This window comes from Oryzias latipes, chromosome 16 (genome assembly GCF_053564925.1).
Source record: "Oryzias latipes strain Hd-rR chromosome 16, Olatipes_Hd-rR_3.1".
Taxonomy (NCBI): domain Eukaryota; kingdom Metazoa; phylum Chordata; class Actinopteri; order Beloniformes; family Adrianichthyidae; genus Oryzias; species Oryzias latipes.
The window spans coordinates 29,870,448-29,883,474 of record NC_136252.1 but is presented as its reverse complement, the minus strand read 5'-3'; the positions used below and the strand labels follow the sequence as shown (position 1 = coordinate 29,883,474).

Here is a 13,027-nt window from a genome sequence, read left to right as displayed (position 1 = left end):
AATAACAACTTGCATTTTGTATTTTGGTAATCTCCTTTGGAGACTATCTTTAATCCATGACATGCCATCATGTACTCATGACTCCTAAGGAATCCTAAAAGATCAAATTAATTTTCTAAAGAAACATGTATTAAAAAATACTTTAGAAGATGTAAAAGGAGCTCTGCTCACCTAAAAATTAGAAGCCATCTATCAATAAATAAACATTTTATTTTAACCTCCTTTCTTTTGTTTTCCTCGCTATAAAAAAATAGTTAAAAACAAATAAATGAAATTCATGGGACAAAAATTCCTACGGTGTCTTGGAAAAGTACATTTTGAATTAAAACCATGTATAATTACAACATATTATCTTGACACAATAATTGTGTACCCTTTGCTGAAACCCTTCAAGTGAAATGTATAAAGTTTAACCTTCTCAAATTCAATTTTAACATATACTAAGATACTTTGATGGCATGTTGCTCACAGATCTGGCTTCAGGAAGAGTTTTTTTTCTGAAAGCTTTTAAAAACTAATAGATGTATTTTCTGCTTCAAGGCAAACAGACCAAATTGAACTCTCATGAGCATTTTGGACATTTGAATGCTCAATTAAGGGCAAAATACAGGCTTTGGTTCTTTTTGGGTTAAGCAATTATGTGTGTCATTTTGCAACCTCTGGTTACAACAGCTTCCCACGAGAATTGGAATTTAAAGTGATAAATCTGAACTTTTTAAAGTCTGAAGTTGTAAAAGTTGGAGAATCGCAAAGGGGGTTTAACTACTCTAATAAAACATGTTAGCTCAAGAAACTGCATGTAAAAAGGTCTGGCAACCTAAACATGAAATGAATCTGGGGGTTAAAAAAAAACATTTCAGAGTTCTGCAAAAAGAATAGCTGAACAGAATCAGATGTTGAAACTGCCCAGGGGAGAACAGCAACTTTGAGAAGGCATCCTCAAACAGTTTGCAACCCTTTATTGTCAACAAAACACCTATCCAGCTTTCTAAACTTCTGGAATTAGAGGCCAGTCCTGATTATGGTTGAAGTGATCAGAGCTTGCATACAAAGATCTGTGTGACAAAGGAGATTTAAAGTTTTTGTCTCTGCTAACTTTGCTCCTCACTCAGAATACGTGTTTGATGAGCTAACTACACTAAAGCAGTTCCTCTGAAGACCCACATTGATGAAAATTGTTTTTGATGTTTTTAACATGTTCTTGTGGCATTTTTCTAATAATGGAGGACTTTTATAGAGAAAATTAGCTTAAAATTACATCACTTAGCATTTTCTTATTTAAATTGTTGTGAATCAACAGCTGTTTGAAAAAGACTGTTGTTTGACAGAAAAATACACAAGCTCCCTGCTCCACTCCATTCTGATGCATCCACTTGTATACAAATAGATCCTTTAGCACCTTTATTTTCTACGTCTGAGCTGGTATCTGGCTCAAGACTGTACGGCTGAATAGCTCTAATATTGCTCGCCATTTTTGTGGAACCTCTAATGTTAGGTTGAGGTTGTGAGGGGCTGTTCTGATGCGAATTTTCAATGAACTCCTACTGCTTTACAGAAACATTGTCCAAGAAAACGACACAGATTTTTTTATTTTGCCTAAAAGCGACGTATTTGAAATTAAAACACCACAGGAAGGCTTTGACAATAGATGAAAAGATGATCAGAGTGGGACTTTAAATTTCTAACTTTCACCCCTCACACTCATCCACTGCAACAATATCACAGGAACTAAAACTCTACCCAGCACAAAGTTTATTGTCAGTAGTGCTATCAGATTTCAATCATTTTCACTCGCATATTTAACATAGATGCTTTCGCTTTTTCTCTTCCCTCTAAGATTTTTTTCATTTCATTGTTACAGTTCAAGCCACATTTAATTCCAACCTTATCAAACCACTTATGTCTTAACAATCATATAGTATTGTTGTCATACAATAGGAATTGCATGATTCTTTTGTTCTTATTTAGTCATTTTTGTGGGTTTCTGGATATATTTCCACCCATTCACCTTTGGATTTGTTGAGCAGTCACAGCTGCCTGCACTTTGCTGATTAGCCACACAGTTTTTAGACACTCTATGTGTGTGTCTTTATTGTCAGCTCATCTTAATTTGGACTGAGGTTCTCTGTGGTTATATATTTGAGAGATCACAAGCTTTGACTTGATGACTTTTACCCCACTATGTGAGGTGAGGCTTTTGTTGATAAATCCGTGAAACTCTGTTCCATCTTTGCTTGTAATTCTTCCTGCATTAGGGCTCTCGCTTGCCTGATTGAGACACATACATTTTTTTTGTTTTTCTGAGAGTTTTTGATTAGTAATGCCACCTATTTTCAATCTTGAATCCACCTCTGACAAGGAAGGTCATCAACTTCAATGGATTTATTTTACTTTGCTTCCATTCGTCACGAGTTGGAAAAACAGGCAACACTTACACTCCATGTCTGATCATTTATTTAGCCAAGAAAAGATGTTTGACAAACAGTTTAAGATTGTTGCTTTGTTACAGACCCGCTCTGGTGGAAAATTATGTTTTTGGCGTTTTTAACATGTTCTTGTGGCATTTTTCTGATGAGCGAGGACATTTAAAGAATAAAGCTCCCTGCTCCGCTCTATTCTGAAACATCCACTGGGAGATGACTGGATCATGGATGTCTCCGTTTTCCTAGTTTTAGCTGGAATCTGCCTCAAAACTATACCTTCAATAATTTTCATTTTTGTTGCACCGGTAATGTTAGGTTGGGGGTGAGGGGACCTGTTAGCTAGTGGGAAAGAGTGTAAACAAAAGGATGATGGGAAGTGGTCAGAAACTATGTCCTAGAAAACGACACAGGCTTTTTGATTTTCTCTGAAAACTGCATAATCATAATTAAAAGAGCACGAGGAATGCTTTGACAAGAGATAAAAAGATGATCAGAGTGGTCTATTAGGTTCTGGTAGAACAACAGAAGCCATGTTTTTCCATAAAATGCAGACAAAAACACTAAATTCCAGTGCGTTCATACATACAGCAGAAACGGCGTAAACATAAACCTTAACATAAAAAAGAATAATTTACATAATAAGGAAGACAAGGGATAAATAGTGACCCCCCCCCCCCTTTAAGTCCTTGTTATCCAGAAGGCTTCATAGCAACCAGTACAAAGTTTCTGGGAGAAAAGTTTGGATTGAAGAGAGGAACTAACTGACTGTCCACACCTGCAGAGAGAGCAACGCTTCAGTGGAAGAGGTCAAACCAAGCAGAACATGCAGCTGTGTCACATCCCTCACCATTCTCCTGCAGGTAGATCATTCTGTCCAGCAGCACCAGCGTTTCCACCACCGGCGCCAGCAGCATGGTCAGGCTGAAGTACACCACAACTCTCCTCTGTTGTTCCATCATGGCTTCCACCCGCTCTGGGTCCAACGGCAAGTCCTGGGGCAGACCGACTCGGGCCAGGCCCAGACGGGCATATCTGAGCAGTCGCAAAGATTTAGACAGAAGACAAATTGTAGTTTGTTTTCTGTGATCAAACAGAGGCTTTAATGCTACTGTTTTTATGGAAAAATCAATTAGTGGAGTTATGTTCTTGTCATTGTATATAAAAACATTCTGTTTTCAACTTTAAACCCTCCGAGTGTCTGGGAGCGGCACCACTCACTCACTCTGTGAACGTTAATGCGTGGGACTTCTTGATGGTCTGGATCCCTGCCCTGCGCAGATCCGGCTTCGTGTCTCTGATGAAGCTCTCCAGCATGGCTCGGTAACAGTGAGATCTGAGCTGCTGACTTTCATCCCTTAGCCGCCGCATATAGTCCTCCGTGGCGTGACACGCCCCCTCCCGCGCCTTGTAGGAGAGCTGATGTCCCTGCAATCCCTCCACCCAGGAGCTCATCGGGTAACCGAACTTGGAGGGAAATGAATCAGGGGCGTCTGTGAGCGGAGTGCGAGGCGTGACCAGCCCTGGAGGGGTGGGATTTTCCTTGGTTGAGATTTTCATGTAGCAGCACGCCACTGAGGTGATGCCACGGACATGAGGGCAGTGGACAAAGTGATGGAGGAGGGTGGCGCTGAGATCACCGCAGGCGTGGAGACCAGTAAGGAGAAAGTCTGGATATCCTTCAGGACGGATTTCCTCTGAACTTCCAGCTTCCTCTGAGTTAGCTTGAGTGCATGAACAACAGTTACCAGAAGATGACTCCGCCCCTTGAGCTGTGCTTAATTCCTGGTAGTCATAACAGTCCGAAGGTCCATGAGAATCTCCCTGCTTGTCAAAACTCCACAGTCTCTTTTTGCTGGGCTGAGATGGAGTCATCAGACCATCAGTGGCATAATTGGAAGTTCTGATCTGCCTGAAGAAAGACTCCCATGAGTCCTTGGGGTTTACCCAAGCAGCCACATGTTTGGGAAAGTTATAGGGCTTAGAGAGCTGAGAGGAGATGTTCTATGAGAGAAAAAAGATGCTCATTAGGATTTTACTTTACAACAACTCAGTAGAAGCCACAAAATCTCACTTCATCCTTCAGAAAAACAAGACACTGCCTTGCATCTATGTTATTGTTACTATTATTATACATAAAAAATTAAATTTAGTTTTTTTTAGCATAAATTAAACATGGAGAAAACAGTTTAATTTTTGTTCTAAATATGAAATCGTTTATAACTTCTGAAAAAGGTTCACATGACTTCCTTTCAGAATAAAAGACACCATGTGTCACATCGGACCCTCCCAAAGTCTCAAATGTAGTAGAAGGCAGTGTCATGTAGCAGAGAAGGGAAAAATCTTTTTATTTTACCTTTTGTGGTACTTCTCAGCCAGAAATTCATAAATCTAACTAATTAAAATAAATCAGAGCTAATTAAAAGGTACCTACTGTATTTATTAACCATAAGGGGCACTCAAAATCCATGAATTTGTTCCAAAATAGAAAATTTCCCTAATAGTGCCTATGATCTGGTGCACCTTAAGTATATATGAATCCTGGATGTGCTTAGTGAAATTGACTAAAAACATCTGAAATCACAAATGGTCTGCTGCTTCTCACAGAACAATTCAACTGTCAGTGAATCATATTGAACAACAGATATGAAGTCAAAATTTGAGATTTTCTGCTAGATGAGATAAATAAACAGTCACTGCTAATTAAACATTTTTTTAGGGAAATCTGTGATTCTGCTTCCCCCAAGTGGCCAGAAACAAAAAGTGCAGACAGATTGTTAACTCTCCTACCCTAAAATAAGATGATGATAGATGTTTATGGCAAACACAAGTTTGGACGGTGGTTCAAACATGGTTATTGTCCATTCCTAAAACACATAACACTACCTGTTTTACTTCTGGGTAAAGTCAACTACAGTTTAAGCAGTAAATTCAAATTTTTTTTAAATGCTTTTTAGCTTCACCAAGAAAACTGCATGAACTAAATCTAGTAAATGCATTTCTTGTAAATGTGTTGTTGTCAACTGTTAGTAATGTTTTGTGCCTTCAGCATGAGAAGACACTCTGTGCACACCTTTTTCTGTTTTTCCTTCTCCAAAGTCCATATTAGCTCTTCATCAAACTTTGATGCCATGGCAACAAGGGCGTGATCAGCCTCAACAGCAGTCACAGACAGACCGAGTCCGAAAGAGAGGAAACGGCTCAGGTGACCCTGTTTGGAACAACATGAGAGAAATCCATTATTCAGATTGCAAATATTGAAGGTATTGGTTCAGTGGTTTATGTACTTTTAAGAGTGACAACTGACTAAATAGCTTCAGCTGTGCTACCAGGTGGCTAAAAAAAATGCTATAAAAATGTAATAAATGACTCTCCTTCCCGCAGAACAAATGTTTTCACAAGTGATGATGATACCTGACCCGAGCCCACATCCACCACCCTCCTGCAGCCAGTCTGATCACAGAGTTGTTTCACCAGCTAAAACCAAAACAACAAACAAGGGTTATAATTGAATTCAAAAGCATGTTATTAAAAGTCTTCTTAAAGCAGGGATCACGGCAGATCAGAATTCCTGTACCATGCCAAGCTTTCGGATCTCATGCTGTTTCTTAGGTTTAACATGTTTCCTGAAAATGTGCCCCAGCAGAGAACTCTGACTGTGGTTTTCCAGGAACTCCTTGGGCCTCCTCAACAGACCCGTGCCACTGCACTGCCTGGGAAACGCCAGTGCGTGAGCCGTGGCGGAGAAGGCCAAAAGTGACAAAGGCCATACTGACGGATACCTGGAACAAGTCGGAAATCAGTATGCAACATCGCATTAATATCCCCATTTTGTGTGCTTTTTTTAAATAAACTAGATTAAATTCTCTAACTTTATCCTAAAACATGACTCTTAACTCATGGGATTTTTAATTGTAAGCCTGGTTTCCTGTAACACTTGTAACCACACAGCTTCAATTCAATAAATCTTTATTACCTTTTTTCTGCATGTGCGCTTAGTAAGAGGTCTGCAGTCTGTGGGTAAGACAGGTCCTGCAGTACAGGCTGCCAGCTGTTGGGTAAGGTGTGCCACAGATCTTCAGTGAAGAACTCCTGCAAAGGAGATAACTTGAAATCTATTCGACTTTATAAGGAAGTAATGTGCAAAAGCACGTGTGAGATTTAGATCTGCACAAAAAGTGCAACAAAACTAAATACACACAATAATAAAGGAGTCCATTAGGTGTCTATACTTAGACAGAAAGGTCGTGATTCTCTTAGCCAGCTCTCTCTGTTCCTCTGCAGAGAAACTTGAAGTAAACTTCTCCACATCTTGTCCTGCTGCAGGCTCCGATGACATCAGTGTCTGATCAAGCTAATGCTAACATGCGTTAGCTTCGTACACTCACGTTATATTTTGGGTTAATTTGTGTCTATATTCCAAAATACATAAAATACCGACGTTTTCTCAATACTTGTGCATTTATAAAACGTTTAAAAGGATGGATCTTCCCAACAATCCCTTTCTTATAGAGCTCACTTAACTTTCCGTTCTGAAGAGTGGTGCGTTTAGAAGCTCCACGTAAAATTTGCGTTTTCTAGTTAAAGTTTGGTCTTTTTTGTGAAATTGTCACATGAACAAGCATTTCGAGTCATCAGAAATATTAAAGATTGGGTTTGCTAGTTTTTTTTGTTTTTAGTTTGATAAGTGTATTCTCAGACTTTTTGGACACCTATACATATTTTCAATGGAAACCAAGTAAGAATTGTCCGTATTACTCGCTTAAAAAAATAACTTAAAAACTCAGAAAACAACAGATGTAATCTTGCTAATTTTTTTTCATCCTTTTATGGAATTGACATGAATGAGCACAGCTGTGGGGCATAGCCTCAGTGTTTACAGAAGTCTGTCATGCATCAAAACTGTTCTGAAAGGCAACATGCCCCGGATGTTGTTCGGATATTGGCGGAAGTCCGTGACTGTGGGGAAGAGGTTACATGAGGAGCAGTCTTCCGGCGGGTTTGGACTGGAGGTTTGTATTGTATTTTTGTCCTAATTAATAAGACATATCTTTATACGTATTGGAATCAAGATATTACTTTTATAAAAAAAAATTACTGTTATTATCAGATAAAAGAAAACAAAACGAGACTTTTGCTGACTGACATTTCGGGAACTTTAACCGTTAGCATTATGGCTAACTCCTAGACTAGTCGGTGTTGTCACTGTTGTTAGCTGTCAACACCGTTTTTAAACAAAGACATTTATAACCAACATTTCTATAGACATATGTGAAATTAAAGTGTTTTAATATTAATTTGAAATGTGAGTTTGCGAGTCACAAATGTTATTTTGACGTTAAGTTAAGTTAAATGTTTTAATGCTGAAAGACATTTCGTTTAACAAAATATCTTGGTGTATGGTAACAATTTGTTGATTATGCGTCTACTTTATAAAATATTAATATTTAGTGAATTTTTTTTAAATATTTCTATAGTAACGTTGTTGTTGTTTTTTTTGTTTTTTGTTGATGTCAACATAATCGTAAGAAAAAAAGTAATGTTATTTTTATTGGTTAGGGAAGTTAGAGGTTATGGATTATCACTAGTGCATTTTTCTACCATACGTTTTAATGTTTTCTTTTTAATGTTTATGTTGAGACAAAAATACATATATTGTCTTCATGTAAAATTATTAAATTCCTTTTCCAGTTAACAAATCTCCTTAAATTATTATTGTTTTATTAGAGATTTTTCATGTTGAGCTAAGGGTTCAGTTAATCTAAGCCTTAAATTAACATACGTCAATAAATGATGTGTAGTTTTGCAAACTGGGACAGAGTTTTATTGTATTCTATTTTCTTTCAGGATGATACTGTTTTACTGGTTTCGGATTATTCATATATCACTGAAAAGCAACAAAGCTCGTTGAGACCTCCAGGATTTGAAGACACACAAGCACATTGAAAGGAGTTAACATTTAAAGTCATCATGTCCAACATTTCAATTAATGTGTGCTGCTCTGATGTCACCACACAGAGAAAACATCCGCCAAAGAAACAAAATCGGAAAAATAAAGATTTTCATAAAAAAATGAGATGGCTGGAAGCAAAGGGATACCTCAGAGGTAAACAAAACCACAACCGCAACTCAGGGGTAATTGGAGGTGGCAAATCGCCACACCAGAATGGATCGCACCAGAAAGCCTCAACGCCCCCAACTCCCTCTGTTTCACACAACAGAACTTTACCTCATCCTGACAGTGCCTGTGGTTTTAAAACCCAGCTTTTTGGATCCACTCACAGCCTGCCTTCAGAAACATTCACTGTGAACAAAAGAGACGACCACGAAAAACCAAAGGAACTGTTGAACGCGAAAGCCCAAACCAGTGGCCCCTCCACTAGCAGCCACAAACCCTGCACAAAGGCAACTGGGAACCCCAACAAGTACCTTGCTATTGACTGTGAGATGGTGGGTACAGGACCAAAGGGTAGCATCAGTCAGCTTGCACGCTGCAGTATAGTGTCATATGAAGGAGATGTGATTTATGACAAGTATATCAACCCCTCCATGCCTGTGACTGACTATCGCACTCGCTGGAGCGGCATTCGCCCCCGAGACCTGGTCAAGGCCACGCCATACTCGGAGGCCAGGAAGGAGGTGAGACAACTGATACAAACAAATGGAAACTATTCAGGGAGTCTGGCTGTACAGTTTAAAGATTTTTCCAAAAAAGGAATTTATTATCACCTCATGGAAAATTAAAGCAAAAGCCAGAACACTGCTGCTTAACCCACTACACAGATTTAACGATTGTAAAAAGTTCTACAAAATTTAAGTTTTCCCTGTTTTTCCTAGTTAAGGTCAGAATAGCAATCGCCAAAAACCGTAAAGAGAAATGTGTTTTAGGGTTGCATATATTTAATCAGGAGCTAGCAGATACTTTATCCAGTTCTTTATAAATATTCAGAGAGAGATCCCACAAGTGTTGGAAATTTCTTTTTGTGAAACAATAATGTGGGATTTAAAACTTGGCTCATTATTAGACAAAAGAAATTGAATTTAAATATTCATTATAGTCATTAGTGTACTAAATTTCATCTTACTTGACCTGTTGACATTGTCAGTCATGAATGCCCTTTGTGTTTGGCTCCTACAGATCCTTAAACTGCTCATGGGGAAAGTGGTCATCGGCCATGCTATCCACAATGACTTCAAGGCTCTCAGTTACTTTCACCCTGCTGTCCTGACCAGAGACACTTCAAAAATCCCTCTTCTCAACGTGAAGGCCGGCTTTTGTGAAAAAGAGTGTGTGTCACTGAAGAGACTCACCAAAGCCCTCCTAAACCGTGACATCCAGGTATGAAAAGTTCTTTTATTTTTTATTTTTGTTGGTGTACTTTTTTCATGAGTTTGTTCAAGAAGATTGTAGAAATGACTTGTTGCGTTGTAATTTTAACAACATTTTAGATACTTTAAAAGATCTCAATTTAGCAGAAAAAGCCATCATGTTACTGCAAGCAGCTGAATGTAGATGTAGGATCCTCAGGCTTTGAGGTTTTGGTAGTGTAGCTGAGGCTGAGCTTGTCATTTTGCTTCTTTAGATTAAGAAGGGCCACTCTTCTGTGGAGGACGCTAAAGCCACGATGGAGCTGTACAAGGTTGTGGAAATGGAGTGGGAGAAGACGCTTCTTTCCAATTCAGTGGCTTCTTAAAGCCTGATTTGGTTAGTTGGTATTTAAATAAAGTCTGTCAAAGCTGCCTAACGTTATCTGAAAGCCCCTCTCAATGAGGGTGAGTGTGTTCATACGTGGGTTTTGATCTAGAAGGTAATGGAAAACTGTCAAAGCAGTCTGAAAAGAAGAATTTTAAACAAATAGTAAATATTTAGCAGGCCATGAAGGAATTCAAAATCATTATCACATGGACTCTGTCAAAGAGACGCAGTCCTTAAGGAAGAATAACTCCAACAGAGAGAACAGAAGAGGATGAGCTTTAGTAGCAAATTTGTCGTCATTTTGACCTTAAACATTTTTTGGAGTCCGAGTTAATAGAAAAAGGAGTGATATGTTTAAATAAAGCATTTTTCTGACTTTTTAATATGTGTTCAACATTGACAAAGTTTAGATTTGGAAAAAAAAATCCTGTGAAAACAGAAGTTGTATTTTAAAAGAATTTCTTATTCATGGACTTTAAACCGTTAATACAATATTTGCAAGAGTCACAGTTTTTTTCTCAGGTTTTGGATTATTAAAGGTGCTCCTGTATGTCTGTTCAGCCACAAAATGTACGTTACTAACAGTTTCTGTGTGTTTATAACAGTAAAAGCCTGTGTGGAAATCAGAAATGTAGTTTGTGTAAAGCAATACTGGCTCATTTTGGCAGCACTGTGTTTAATTATGGTGCTAAAGATCCAAATGGACTAAATGCTGCCAAACATGCCTGTTTAAACATCATCATTGTGTTGAAAAATCACTGTAGATGTTGAGTTTTTTGTATAGTAGGACTACATCTCTATAGAACTTAAATTTATCAAAAGATTTCCAGGGATATTTGCTCCTAAAATGTGCTTTTTTCACATGCAAATGTGTGAAAAGAAATAGGCAAAAATACGTTAATATACACAATTTTAAATTAAATTAAAGTCATAGATTTGGATAAATCTTTGTGTTTTTAAGGCTCCCAAGTTGTTTCCTGTCTTTGCAGTCTGCAAACTCAAAAGTGTTCCAAACCTATTTTAAGGTTGTTTATGTTCCTGTGTTGTTTATAATAATTTGTTTTTTCTCTGCTTGTTTACTAACATGTTAATGTAAAAAATATTTACGAGGTCTTTAAATGCTTTTATTACATTGACTACACTGGGATTATTGTAAAGAGGTAATTCTTTAAAGGGTGAAAATTAAACATTTTTTATTTACCATTAACTTCTGTTGTTGCATGTTAATGAAAAATCCTTTATTTTATTAATTTGGTTGAACACATTTTACCTTTTGTACTTTAAGAAATGATCTGATTTACAGATGATTAAAAAAGAGTTTTTTGTTTTCTCTCAGTGATTGATCAATTATAATACGCGTTTCTTTGTGGCATCGCCTCGATTTCATTCTGTCAAAAGAAAATATAGAGCTCTAAAGTTAATTTCAGGTTTGATTTGCATGTTTTGAAGGTGAGCATCCTTAAACTGTTCTGTTCACACACCAATACTTACTCCTGTAAAGTCTTCTATGGTGGATAAATGCCGAAATTACGACTTTACCTTCAGTCCTTTGAGTTGAAAGTCTCAGCAATATTTCCCTGCTGTGAGTTTGATATCTACACAATAATTGTGCAGAGCAGCTCTGATGCATTTTCACATTTTCTTCATCCTTATTGGGAGCTTTGTTTTTTTCTTTTTCTTTTTCTTTTTAAGGAGTCATTTCTACGCTTGTGTTTATATCTGTGAACCACAGAGAAATCCTTGAAGGCGTCACTGCAAAAACACGCTAGAAAGTGGTCAAAGATTAATAAAATGAAAAATATTTCCTTTAAATAAACAGAAAAATCTGCCTATGGAGTAAAAAAAAAGTCTTACCAACAATTCTAGTCACTAAGACATATTTTCTCAAACTAAGATTATTTTTGCTAAAATTTTCTCGATAAGATTACTTTTCTCGCAAGACAGAAGTAAGGCAATTTTTCTTAAAACAAAGGTCTTTTTTTTTACTTTCTTAAGATTCAGTTTTTGCAGTGATGTGAGCTGAAAAGAGGCCGTCATAAAGCCAGAAGCCTGTTCACATTCGGCCAATATTGATCCAACACTTTCCTCTTAAGTTGCTTAAGGCCTGAAGTTCCCAGCATGCCTCATCTCTGTGAACATTGAATGTCTCATGCTATTGCTTCTTTCTTGATTTCTGTGAATTTGCAGGATGGTGAAGAACTAGGTTTTTGCCATTGACGTTAGAAAGGAAGGAACTTTTATTTCATGTAATGGGATCAAAATACAAAAGTTAGTTTTGTTTTTAATGTTGATTGTCAAGTGCTTAACTTATTTGCAATTTAAGGAGATTATTTGATCACCTGCTGTGTTAATACAAATCTACTGAAACACATGAAAGGGTGCTGCCGGTCTCAAAGCAATCCTCATTTTATGGAACAAGCAGCCCCTTTGTGGGGCTACTGGAAGCTGGTCTCTGTAAATTACATTTGACTTTATATCCCCTCTGTTACACACATCCCATAATGTAGATTTTAGTCATGGACCAGCTTTAGCTCTCTGTACATAATTCGCTTTTGATTACCAGGCCCTGCAACCAAGAATTTTTCCATTTACACATTTCAGTTGAGCTTCAAACTTCCAGCACATGCAGCACATTGTGGGCTAAAACCATTGACTGTATACAGTCATTGGTTTATATGTCAGATATTTGTATGTCAGATATTGTTGCAGTAAATACCACCGTTAGGGTAAGAAATGCAGCTGTAAACAGATGTTTTAGAGTAAATATAATCATTAAGTAAATTTGGGGTAAAACCTTGACTATTAAAAGCTCAGTTTTCAGAAATGTTGGAACTGTTCCACTCCATGGCTGAGCTTAATTCCACTTTACCCCCTTCTGCTGGCAGAAAAAAAACTGTCAGGAGTTTTTCTG

At 37.6% G+C, this 13,027-nt stretch overlaps 2 protein-coding genes and 1 long non-coding RNA gene across 3 annotated transcripts; 2 read left to right on the top strand and 1 right to left on the bottom strand.

Annotated features, from left to right (window-relative positions):
- Positions 1–2,061: 2,061 nt before the first annotated feature.
- Positions 2,062–3,591, top strand: LOC144984486 (uncharacterized). Its single transcript, XR_013648216.1, has 2 exons — positions 2,062–2,188; positions 3,205–3,591. It is a non-coding gene; the product is annotated as an uncharacterized LOC144984486 (long non-coding RNA).
- On the bottom strand, positions 2,903–6,839 carry mettl25b (methyltransferase like 25B). Its single transcript, XM_078933025.1, has 8 exons — positions 6,622–6,839; positions 6,397–6,512; positions 5,998–6,202; positions 5,835–5,897; positions 5,494–5,631; positions 3,646–4,424; positions 3,271–3,455; positions 2,903–3,198 (listed from the first exon to the last, which is right to left on the bottom strand). Exons 1-8 carry the CDS (start codon positions 6,757–6,759, stop codon positions 3,113–3,115), a joined length of 1,710 nt encoding a protein of 569 aa, XP_078789151.1. The 5' UTR covers positions 6,760–6,839; the 3' UTR covers positions 2,903–3,112.
- A 105-nt stretch (positions 6,840–6,944) lies between these two features.
- On the top strand, positions 6,945–11,453 carry isg20l2 (interferon stimulated exonuclease gene 20-like 2). The gene is made up of 4 exons (XM_078933026.1): positions 6,945–7,432; positions 8,268–9,059; positions 9,559–9,759; positions 10,004–11,453. The coding sequence occupies exons 2-4, from the start codon at positions 8,391–8,393 to the stop codon at positions 10,112–10,114; spliced, it is 981 nt and encodes a 326-aa protein (XP_078789152.1). The 5' UTR covers positions 6,945–7,432; positions 8,268–8,390; the 3' UTR covers positions 10,115–11,453.
- Positions 11,454–13,027: the final 1,574 nt, after the last annotated feature.